Source organism: Symphalangus syndactylus, chromosome 12 (assembly GCF_028878055.3).
Source record: "Symphalangus syndactylus isolate Jambi chromosome 12, NHGRI_mSymSyn1-v2.1_pri, whole genome shotgun sequence".
NCBI classification, from domain to species: domain Eukaryota; kingdom Metazoa; phylum Chordata; class Mammalia; order Primates; family Hylobatidae; genus Symphalangus; species Symphalangus syndactylus.
In genome coordinates, this window is record NC_072441.2 from 37,801,682 (window position 1) to 37,814,668 (window position 12,987).

Consider the following 12,987-nt stretch of genomic DNA (forward strand, 5'->3'; position numbering starts at 1 on the left):
TCCGTCTAAAATGTCAGCAATACTGTTTCCTCCTTAAGTTCTTATAAGATTAATTTGTGGTAACATTAATAGGTACTTAATATGTAATGGCTCTCTTCTCCTTCTTCAACCCAATTCCATTTATACTGACCACTCTTTAATACATTTTCATTTCTGACCGAAATCTCAGCCTAACAATCATCATTTATTTGAAAACATCTGCATAGTCCTTCTCGTTTTTTACTCAATTATGAAAATTTACTTATAACTCTCTGATTTTTAAGGAAAAGTCCTGTTTGGGGATTATTTTCCTCTAAACCACTTTCTCTCTCTTCCCTGCCACGTAGCTGGTGAGATAACACAAGCCCGAGCATTTTTCTCTCCAGCCCCTCCAACTTAAACTCTACCATACCATCATTGAAAGACCTAGCAGGAACAGGATGTACTCCAGGAAAAAAGGAAAAGCAAGGCCGATTCTGCCCTCACCTTTAGGGGAAACAAACAAACAAAAACAGAAAACAAAAACAAAACAGAAAGTTCTATCCTTAAGCTTACATTTCCATGCTTCTATTGTCATTAGGCTGGTAGGGCCCAAATAAGAGTGTAAACCAAAGGAAAGGAGACAAGAAGGCCATTTGGCTAGCTTCCAGTGCAGAGGTAAGAGAAGTGCTTACGTTTACATATTGCCTCATTTAATTCATCATGAGATTGCATTAAGAATATGAGTCCAAGGCCCTAAACAATAAAGAGTGTTCTTTTGCCTCAAGTATGTACCATCACAACTTGACATGTTAGGAAACTGATCCATTCTCTTTCATGACAACATTCAGGCTTGAGTGGCAAGAGGTCAACAGGTGGTCAGGTAAAAGGAATAATTTGAGAAAATAAATAAACACATCCAGAAAACTGCAAGTCATTCAGGATTACTGGAGCTCTGGGTGAATGCAAGAAACTCAGCTTCTCACATGGGCTTGAATACTAGGTTATTGAGCCTCAAATTTAACTTTACACAATGAAGGAGGACATAATTTTTTTTTTTTTTTGAGATGGAGTCTCGCTCTGTTGCCCAGGCTGGAGTGCAGTGACGTGATCTTGACTCACTGCAAGCTCCGCCCCCCGGGGTTCACGCCATTCTCCTGCCTCAGCCTCCCGAGTAGCTGGGACTACAGGCGGCCACCACCTTGCCCGGCTAATTTTTTGTATTTTTAGTAGAGACGGGGTTTCACCGTGTTAGCCAGGATGGTCTCCATCTCCTGACCTCGTGATCTGCCTGCCTCGGCCTCCCAAAGTGCTGGGATTACAGGCGTGAGCCACCACGCCCGGCCGACATAAATTTTTTAAAAGAGGGCATAATTATATTTGCATATGTTAAAGATTACACTCTTGGTAGTATATACAGTGGCTTAGAAGTAGATGAGAAAAGAAGCAGGAAGTTAAGATGAGATGCTATTTCATTAACAAATATAAAGTATGAGGGCTTGGAACAGGGGGAGCAACAAAGGGATTAGAGAAAAAGGGTAAGTTTAGAGTAATATTTTGGAGGAAGAATGGATATGCTCTGGTGACTAATTCAATATGAAGAATAAGAAAGAGAGATGAACTTGTGATGACACCAAGACTTCTGATTTTAGTGAGTCCACTGGCATTTTCAATGATGAATACAAATTTGGCTCTGAGTTTCCCTAATTAAGGGTAAAGGAAATGCCATGGTTTAGGTAACTCTTTAAATTTTGATTTTTTTCATTTTATTATATCTAGAGCAATCATTTTATCATTCTATCATATATCAATGAATATATTATCATATATCCATTTAAAATGGATAAAATTTGTCCGTTTTATCTAGAATGATCATTTCTATATAGCATTCAGTTTAAAAGAAAAAGAAGACAGGAAAAGGAAATAGAAATGAAAGGAGGAATAGAGAGGAACAAAGACTAAACAATCCACCATAGAAAAAAATAGAGGAAGCAAAAAAAAGGAAGGAAAAATTAAGAAGAAGTGAAAAGAAAGAAAGATGATGAGTATTCTATGAAAGAAATAAACATAGATCTATATGAATATCTACAGCAAACAAAACACTCATAGACAAGGATACTTATACACAGTTTGAACACACACAAAGAAGAATAACAAAAATAAGCACACAGAAGTTCCTTCAGACACATTAAGAAACAAAGAAAATCCAACTACCCTGAGACATTTTTTTGTATAAAGGAACGTTCCCACTTTCTGGCCTTTAGAAATATTGTCATTCTAAAAACTATTTGCATTTCTATGAATATTCACAGGCATAAATCAGCACTAATGACTCTCAGTACTTACATCACAGGCCAGAATAAAAATCTAACCAAAGCCCAAAAAGATCACCATTCATTTAGCATTTTAATTAGCATTTTCCATTCAACTATATCCATATACTGACCTAAGCAATTTAGTTTACCACTTTCTTGAGTCTTTTCCACTACTTATTACCCTATAATTCCATCCAAGGGATTTCTCTGATCACTTGCTTCACGTGCTGTATACTCCAGGAATGTAGAACCACTAGAAGTTCTATGAGCTTGTTTTGCTTTGTCTCACTTCATCTTTCTACAAGTAGTTGAATGGAATGCCCTCCCCATACCATTGTCTTCCAACTCAAATTTTATTTAGTACTCACTATTTGTTAATTCCAGATATGGCCCTGGGGATACAAAGAGAACCTGACAGGGCCATTACCCTCAAGGAGCTGACCAAATAAAGGAAGTGGGAGCAATGGCATATAAACAAAAACACAGGGTATGATGAGTACTATTTGAAATGTGGGGGGAAGTATGATGATAGCACAAAGGAGTAAGTAAACAATTTTGCCTCAGCAAAGGCTTCAAATAGAATGTCAGGCTTGAGTTAGGTTTTATGAATGTGCCGATAAAATATGTGGTATTCATATACATACAATAGAATGTTATTCGGCCTTAAAAAGGAGGAAATTCTGACACATGATGCAACATTGAAGAAATTGAAAACATTATCCCAGTTACTTTAAGCCAGTAACAAAGGGACAAATACATATGATTCCACTCTTATGAGATACCGAGAGTAGGACACTCAAATTCATAGAGACACAAAATACAGTGATGGTTTCCAGGGACTGGGGAGAGGGAGGAATGAGGAATTAGTGTTTAATGGGTACACAGTTTCACTTTTGCAGGATTAGAAGAGTTCCGAAGATGGATGGTGGTGTTAGTTGCACAACAATGTGAAGTACTTGATGTCACTGAATTATACACCTAAAAATGGTTAAAATGGTAAATACTATGTTAAGTGTATTTTACCACAATTAAAAAAAATCAGTTGGCATTCACCAAAAAGACAAAGGTGAACAAATATTAAATGAGAATAAGTGCAAAGCTACAGAAATTTGAAACTGTACCACAAAAGAGTTCTTAGAAAAGTCATTTCCAAGGCAAAGGAAAAAGAACAAGAAACGATCAGGTTGGAAAGAGATGTTAAGGGCCAGCTCAAAAAGTGCCTTGTACATAATATAAATATCAAAAAGTGCCTTGTACATAATTCTAAGGAGTTTAAACTTTATCTGACAATGTGGAAACAATCTGATCAGAGTGTCAGAGCTTATAAATCTCTCTTCTGATACTGGCATCCCTCAGGGTTCTGTCCCTGCCCTTCTCAAAACACAGTCCGACTGTGTGATCTCGTCCACTAGGTTCAAGGGCAATCTATACATGAATATCAATCAAATAGATATCTCTGTCTCCTGGGGCCCTGTATATCAAATTTTCCAGTTAACATTGTCTCAAAGCATCCCAAAATTAGCATGTTTGAAACTGAATCATCTTTTTCTTTCTATCTTCCCCCATTACTTTTCTAAGCCTCTTTCTCACCTATAATCTTCATCCCAATGAATGGCACATCATCAGACAAGTCATCCAACCCAGAAGCCTAGGAATCGTAGGAGGCACTGAATTCCCAGTACCTATTGCAGTGGTAGTGGACTCGAAATAAATGGTTGTTGAATGATTTGCAGAACAACAGAATGGAAGATGCAAAATGGGATGGAGGTTAGTGCTGGAAGCAGGAAGGAAGCCAATAAAATAGCCCAGGAGAAAGATAAGAAGTTTTCAACCTTGGAGAGGAGATGGAGAAATAAAGTGATAGTCAGAAATTTGACAGGATTCAGTAGATTCATAATAAAGTTAAGTATAACTCCCAGCTTTCTAGCCTGGACTTTCAGCTGAATTGTTTTGCCATTAACTTTAGCAAAGCAAAATGGATAATTACATTGTATTGTACTTATCTATGAGCATATATATCTCCCTTTTAACAACTGAGCTACTTAAGGTGGGGAAATTTTATTCATTTTTGTATCTCTAGCTTCTAGCAAATCATAGGCTCTTTAAAAATGTCCAGTAGGCCGGGCACGGTGGCTTACACCTGTAATCTCAGCACTTTGGGAGGCCAAGGCGGGTGGATCACCTGAGATCAGGAGTTCAAGACCAGCCTGCTCAACATGGCAAAACCCCGTCTCTACTAAAAATACAAAAATTAGCCGGGAGTGCTGGCAGGCGCCTTTAATCCCAGCTACTCAGGAGGCTGAGACAGGAGAATCGCTTGAACCTGGGAGGTGGAGGTTACAGTGAACCAAGAGTGCGCCATTGCACTCCAGGCTTTTTTGGGACTCTCTCAAAAAAAAAAAAAAATCCAGTAAATATATATGAGTGATTAGGTTTAACCTTTGTGGGTTGGAGGTATTTGATATTGTTAGCAGAGAAAAAAAATAATAAACCCAAGAGGAACATGATCGAAGGAGAAAATAATTCAACTTTGGCAATATTGAATTTAAGTGTTAACAGAACACTATCCATTCATTCATTTATTTATTTACTTACTCACTCACTCACTCACTACATGTTCATCGAGTATCTATTGGACCAGGGCATCCAGGGTACGTGGTCAGCAGAGAGCTGCAGATGCTGGACTGGAGCTCCAGAGTGGGGCAAATCTAGTGAGAGGTACTCCAGTCTATATTGCTACATACATATTAGACTCAAAAATGATGCCACAAAAGGGAGTAAGACTGACACAGGAGAAAAGAGGGCTGAGGCAAGAACACAGTGAGAAAACAACGGGTAGGGAGCAGAAAGTAAGAGAAATCGTAAGAGAAGACTAAGGAATGCTCAAAGTTAAGTAAACTCAGAGACTAGTGTCAGAGAAGGCCAGTGAGGCTAAATGTTCAATAGTAGGGTAGCATTAAATGCTCATGCTGCAAGCCTGTAGCCCATGAATTAGTCGTAAATAAGGGACAGATAGGCAATTTAACTTAATTTAATTTAATCTAATTAACAAGTATTTCAGACCCAAGGGCTCATGGGATTGTGAATGTCTTTTCTACATTCTATTTTAATGATTGTAATAGAATACTTATGGAGGAAAAAGATTCTTCTTATTAACCCAGTAACACCATCACAGAATGACTGGATTTTCCTTTTATTAGAGAAAAAAGAACTTTTACTTGTTCTACATATAACCCTTTTCATGTTTTCTTGTCTCTGAGGACCCCAAGCCTAATGTTTTAAAAAATTATTTGAATCTGTACCCAAATTGCATTCTGTCATCCAAGTAAAAAAAAAGGATCAATTCTGATGCCCTCCATGTGAAATTCTGTTTTCACAGCAGTTGTGACGGAATATCTTGAACAATTTATATTCTTCCGAATTTCCTTGAGACTAAAAGCATATGTTTACAAAATGAACCTGAAGGTCGTACTATAAGCAAAGCACTGTACTAAGCACTGTGAAGCATGTAAAAGTATGTACTCTTCAACTTCAAGGAGCTTAAATCTAATTGAAAAGAAAAACCAGCTGTGCCCAGGTAAAACACCACAGAGGATAAGGGAGTAAACAAAGTGATAAGCCATATACTATGCAGACAAAAATTCCTTCTAGAGCTCCAAGAAAGGAAAGATTCATTTTGGTCAAAAGGAAGACTTCATAATAAAAGATGGGATTTGAGTCACAGGCAATAAGGAAAGGCATTCAGAGTAGAGAACAGAATAAATAATCAGTGAGAATGGGCAAGCTATGTGGGAAAAATAATGAGGCAATCAGCCTAACTAAAACAGTTTGGGTTGGAGAGAAACAGGAAATAAGATAGAACAGCTAAGGTTAAGTTATATTAGAAGCTTAGGCTTCTGTTGGTAAACAGAACTCTATTTAGGTTCTTGAGCAGAAAGATAACATAATGAAAGGAAGATCATTCCCAATAGTCTGATTAAAATTAATGTAAGTAGGGGATTTCTGGATTCACAGAACAATTCGTTCTGTCCAAAATTAAAGCACTCCATATGAAAATTAATTCTATTTAATAAATAGACAAGAATTTTCCTAGTGTTCTTAGTTCCTGCTTAAGTTACTGTGATGTGCCCAGTGAAACTCAAGTCTAACACATGCACCCATGGAGCTCTCCACCCAGCTGGAGGAAGAAGGCACTTCTGAAACATAAGCCTCATTAGCATATGCTCCAAACGTTAAGAACTGTGCTAAATTCTCTGTGGAACAACACTAAGATAAAGAAAATGAATTTCTACTTTCCCTTAGTTTTAGGTCTAGAAATTTCTGACTGCTTAAACTATACATACCTCACTTTTAAAAACACCAAAAACACCCACAGATAATGTCCTGAATTGATACCATAAATGGCAAAGTCAAAAGACATGCACACACAACAAAAAAACTAAACACAAGGCTTATTTAAATAATAATAGCAAACTTTCATGCAAAAAACATGTATAGGCATATTGTTTGGAAACATCTTAAATTTTAAAATTGCTTGGAAGCATACCATAACTCTGCTAGAACTCTTGAATGATAAATAAATTGAAATCATAAAATCACTGAGCTTAAATCACCTCAGAGGCCCTTTAATCCAATACTCTAAGCTCTGTTGGAACACTTCTAATAACACGTAACTCACTATTTCAGGAAGTGTTTCAGTCAAACATCTAAAAACTTCATTTTGTAATGAGCCAAAAGCTTTTCCCACATAACAGCATTTCACATATTTGAATCCCACGATCATGTACACTGCAACCAGCCCTACATCCCTACTAGCCAAGTCTTTTCTCAAATTTTACTTGCCTCTCTAAATGGAAAAGTTAACTCTCACTGAACAAATGCCTCTATTTTTTATTTACATAGGGAGCATGATGTAATGGGAAGACCTCTGGAGAGAAAGTTAGAAAATCCATGTTTGAGATTTTTTTTTTAATTTCTTGAATGAACTCTTTGTGCTTTAGTTTCTTCTTATAAGATGAGGAACATAATCTAGAGGGTCTCTTAAAGTACTTACCAATTTAATCTTGTACTCTATATTAAATAATTATACCTACATTGAAATTTAACCTCATTTACTGCAGGTACAGACTGTTGCCTGGGAAGCAGGAAAAGCAGTATACAGGAGTAGGGGGGAAAGATTTTTTTTTTTTAACTATATGAGTTTAAAGAATAGATGGAATCAAGAAATGAAAAATACAAAATAGATGGAACCAAGAAATGAAAAATACAAAATGGATGGAATCAAGAAACGAAAATTACAAAATATAAAAATAAAAAATACTATTCTGAAAAGCCAATTTTATGTACAGATGACTAATCGATGTCAAATGTGGAGATAAATGTCCAAAAGATAGAGAAAATCTTTTACCTTACCTTATGTTTAGCAGCTTCAACGCATTTAGCAGCACTCCCCTTTTCACATCATAGTCTATTTTCTGATCAGTTCCAAAGCTTGGGGCTCGGTTAATCTGAAATTTACAAAGAAGACAATATTGGAAGGTGAATAAATATTCAACACATACTTGTTAATCCAATGTGGGATCTCTAGCCAGTAGAACAACTCTACAATAAACCTCAAAGCTTTACATGGTAGACGGCCCAGTTGTTATTGCCACATCTCCATTCCGCATCACCCTAGGTCAACAAATTGCAAGGGATTGACTATTAGCACCATCTCCTTCCCACGGCTGCCTTAGTTCAGGAGCTTTACTGTCAGTATAAGCTGGCCTCTCCCTCCATTCCACTCTCTCCATTACCCCATGCAATTTAAGTTTTTTAAGTTTAGGAAAGTTAAAAGTGATTTAGCCCAACAAAAAGGAAATAGTGATATTCATGTTACCAACACAGTAATAATTATATCAACACAGTAATAATTATATACATCTATATATTTAAAATATGGAAACTATCAGTGCTCCCTTTTCACTGCCTCGGATCTTCAGGAATTCATTAAGATGAAAAATAAAAGAGCTGGAGTGTTTGTTTTTGTCTTTGTTGAGTCTTGTTACTATTGTCATTGTTATAAAAATATAACTGGAATAGCTGATGTTTAAGAACATTTCTTAATCAGTTAAATCAGTTGGTTAGAACACTGCTGAGTTCAACACAACAGCTTAGCTTCTTGACCACCAACTAATCCCTTAGGCTATCTCAAATATATGTATGTATGCTACTAGTCACAGTTATACACACCTGTCACCACAAGAGACAAAACAATTGAAAGCATGCATTCCACAACTTGCACCTGAAGAAATATCACATTATAATCAAGAAATTACCCAGGAATCCAACATCTTTAATTAGAAATGTGTCACAGGTTCACCTCAGAAAAATAAGTAAAAAGAAGGAAAACAAATAACAAAAGATTACCTGTAATCCCACTACTTAACACTTAAGTGTCATGTTAACCGTTTGGTAGATAGTATTCCAGATATTGTCTATGTATACATATTTAAAATATTCATTTTACCTTCCAAATGCATGTCTATACTAACCATACTTTATTTTACATTCCAAGCTTTTCTCTTAATAATGTATCATGAAAATCTTTCATCATGCCATCATTTTGATGGATGCATGGTACTCCTTTTAGAGAGATACGCCATGTTGTATTTTGATTCCTTTGTTGATTTCTGATTTAGAAGGTGATGGACACATTCCTTTATTTGTGATATAGTCTCAAAGAGAAGAAAATAGCTTGAAAACAGCAATAACATCCATTTATTATAGGTCAATTTGAGAAAGGGAGTTTATTAATCTATTACGAAAGCTCTAAGCATTTCCTTTTACAAGTGCAAAGAAAATGTAAAGTAATATATTTTATGGGAGAAAAGTTTCAACCATACTAATTCAAATTTCTGGAGTTTATAATACAATTAATGACAGCGTTGCCACTATATGTGACAGGGTTATAAAATAAACCAGACATTAAAGAACTGATGAGTCAGTGGTACACTGGAATGTTACCTGTCTTTATAGAATTCCTCAGAGTTTCCATTCCAAATTTCAGTGGGGAATTGTGCCAGGCATATCCCTCCTCCAGGATGGTACTGAGGCCATCTCAGATCTCAATCTCTCTCTCTCTCCTTACCTATTTCAAATTTTTCCCTCTACTATAAGATAAATTGGTCTGTGAAGAGGTATACTCACACAAGATAAACTATTAATAATACGTGGAAAGGCAGGAAACCTTTTTCAATTTAGGTTTTCATTCAGGGTTGTTCTTGTTTTTTTTTTTTTAAGTTTTATGAGAAAGGTAAAGAAAAAATAAAAGAAAAACCACAGATGGCTGACAGAAGAAACTAAAAATTAGTGTTCCACCCAGCCAAAATTCTCCTTTATAATAAGATGATTTATTTGGTTCTCATTTCCTACCCCAATTCTAAAACAGACAAAACATAGATGTTAAAGTCTCAAAATTCAACAGCTTGTAAATGCATTAAAAAATGAAAATTATTATAAAATATATTAAATTAGTAAACACTATTTTCAACTGTCCTAAAAAGTTTTATCAAAACAAACAATCACTTTTTCCACAAATTAAAGTATCCATAATAGCTTCTGTGCTCCTAAGTTAGTGCTGTTCCCTCAGCGTCACAGCCTTTCCCCACCCCTGCTTTATCTCTCTCAGCCCCCAGCCCCTACCCCACCCTTCTGTAGCCCTACAAACTTTGCTCAGGTGTTTCTTCTGCAAAGATTTTTTTTAACTCTCCAATACACACAGGTACACAGAGATATTAATCATGCTATTGTTTTTGTCATTTCCCTTTTACCTACTAGTATTTATAACTATTACCATAAAATGCACATCTGAATAATGGCTACACCAGCGCAAGTATTCTGTCTTCTTGCATCCCCACCACCTAACACAATGACTATAACTTACTAGGTTCCTGTTTAAGAGTACTTAAACTATTGGTGGTATCTTCATACTCCACCCAATTTCCATGTTTTTCCTAAAAAATGTTTTCTACTTATGAAAATTTGTGCAATTCTGCCACTAGCAATCAGTCCCTGAAATTATTCTGGCTAACTAAAAGTTATCACATACCCAGAAGCACCTTCTACCTCATTCCACTTGATGGCGCCAAAAGGTTTTTAACAATGTATATGAGACCCACTAAAATATCAGCAGGGAGCAAAACACAAGGCAAGATTAAAGATTCTTTTAACTGTTTTAATATAACAAATGTTCATTATCCACAGCTCTTGGTTATTGTGGAGTGTTTTATTGGTTCTGATTGATCTAGAAACAATGAAGGAAAGAGTAAAGAATGAAGAAACATTCATGCAAACAATGGTTATTTTGAATCTTTTAAAATCCAGAATTCAACCATTCAGTCAATTCTGATTTAGCAAGCTAATGGAAAGCTCTAGCGAAGGAAATGTTTTCTCTAAAAAGGTAACTAAGATATCTATAAAGTCATTATTTCCTACTATCCTCCTTATGCATGTGCCTTCACTTTTTCCCCACTCCATCAATGACAAAAGAAAAGTAACAGGGGCAGAAGACAATATAGCTAAGAACAGGAAAGGACTGCTGCAGAAAAAGGAAGAAATCTAAAGAAAACTCCAGGCCTTAGCAAGATGAATGGTCCATAGTGCATAGTCAAGTGTTTTCATATCCAAGGAACGGAGGAAGCAAAGGATAAGTAAAACTCCTCACGTTTATCTTATCTCTAAGACCCAGGCTGGAGCAAACTCTGAACATCCAACAGAGAGAACTGCATTTCCTTGGAGACACAATACATGTTATTGTTTAAAGTAGATGTGACCACACACAGGCACACACACACACACACACAAACACACACACAAAATCTTTGGCCCTCAAATTAGAAAAGTGTCATTTCTTTGAAATGTATTTTAGTATCTTCATCTCACCTACCACTCATTCAATTTGCTTATGCAAACCTTGATATTATACACACAACTTCTAACTTATAAATCACTAACAAAAAGAGAGATACTTGATTTAAAATGAAAGGTAGTGGTTGACTACATCTTCTATAGCAATATGTTCCTGATTAAGTTTCCAAAACATGGTATTTAAGCAGCCAGGAGAAGGTGTGTAAACCCAGATCAAGGAGCTTAAAGGGAACTGCTGGATGGGATCTTCTGGACCACGTGACTTCTAAGGTTTCTTCTGGGTAATATAAATATAACTAGCAGGAAAAAATATAAAAATTGTCAACAGAGATAATTTTTACTTTCTCCTCTTTACTATTCTGTATGTGTTACATGACCTTTTATCATCAAAGAAAAATAATGGTAACTCTCACCCTACCAGGGACTGGCAGCAAACCTGAAGGCATACAGTTGACAGTCTCCCTGAGGGAAGCCACAGGTATATAACACGGCCTTAAAGGAGAAATTTACCACCTGGGGTATCGGATACTGAATACTGATTAATGAACCAATTGGAGCCTCTCGGAGAGTTTGAAGGGGAGACACACTGAAGGCAAGATCCTGAAGCCCAGGCACCCACAGAGAGGAGAGACGCTATCCAGAACTCACGACATGGTAGAAGGGAGGAGGCTGAGAAAATAGTAGAGCAAGTAAGCAAGAAATCAGTAAAAGCACCTCCATACTTCAATCCCAAATACCTGGCCTAGAAATTCACTTGATGCTAATTTGGGAAAAGTAATATCAAACACTGTGATTCATTCTTAGAACTGTTCTAGTCCCTGAATTTTTATCCTCTTCTTCCCACTTATTCCATTCAGGCTTCATTCTGGACAGTTAATGGGACAACTGTGTTAAGTATACATTTTTAAAGTATTTATTTTAATACATAAGGACAGTAATAACTCTTCTTTTTTTCTTAAAGAATGCCTTACCTCCAGAAGCCATGGCTTTAGTTTTCTATCCAACAATATATCAAATCCCAGGACTTCAAAGCAGACACTTTCGCTTCCTGGAGGTTGACCAGGTCTACACATTCGATACGCATGCAGGACATGAGGTTCTGCTACAATCAGGGTCTTTACCACCAATTCCTATAAGATTGTGATAAAAGAGGTGAAAATGCCTTTGTGTCTCATTTCATATGTGCAAATATAACCGGGGCCCACAAACTGGCAGCCTGGCCAAGTCTACAAAGCTCTGTGGCATCTAGCCCCTGCCACTGCTCTGACTTCATTCTTCACTCTTACCCCTGCCCACTGCACTCCTCACACTTGCTTTGGGTTCCTCAAGTAAGTGACACTTCTTCTTATCTTAAGTCCTTTGCATTGGCTGTTCCCTCTTGTGAAATACTCTTTCCCCTATATTCCCAAGTCTGGCTCTTAGACATTCAGAGAGGCCTTCCTAACCCTCAAGTTAAAAGCAGCCACCTTTCATTTCTTACTGTACCACTACACACGGCATATAACCAGTTGATATTTTTCTTTTTACATTACAGCAGGGTCCTTGTCTGACTTATTTATAACACCATTCCCAGTGCCTGCAATAGTAGCTGGCATTTAGTAGATATCCAAGTAAATCCAAGTAACTTGTTTACTTTGTAAACAAGTAAAACAAAGCTGATAAATACGGTTTCTATATGTTAAAAACAAGTAAGGTAGGAGCATACGCTAGCCCCATCCAGAAAAGATGAGGGTGAAAGGAAGGAAAAATTCCAAGGAGAGTAAATTATTTCACAAACACCAGTATAGAAACTCCACTTAGATAAAGG

The 12,987-nt window shown here is 36.7% G+C and overlaps 1 protein-coding gene across 3 annotated transcripts in view; it reads right to left on the reverse strand.

Moving 5' to 3' along the window:
- Positions 1-12,987, reverse strand: part of TTLL7 (tubulin tyrosine ligase like 7) — a 135,653-nt gene that overhangs the window by 55,978 nt on the left and 66,688 nt on the right. For all 3 annotated transcript variants that reach the window (XR_010117321.1, XM_063624201.1, XM_063624200.1), the window contains exons 9-10: positions 12,152-12,310; positions 7,686-7,780 (exon numbers count right to left, since the gene is read on the reverse strand). Coding sequence is in view for 2 of the 3 variants with exons in the window: in XM_063624201.1 (XP_063480271.1) it covers positions 7,686-7,780; positions 12,152-12,310 (254 nt within the window). In the remaining variant the exon portion in view is untranslated. The remainder of the gene's footprint in view (positions 1-7,685; positions 7,781-12,151; positions 12,311-12,987) is intronic.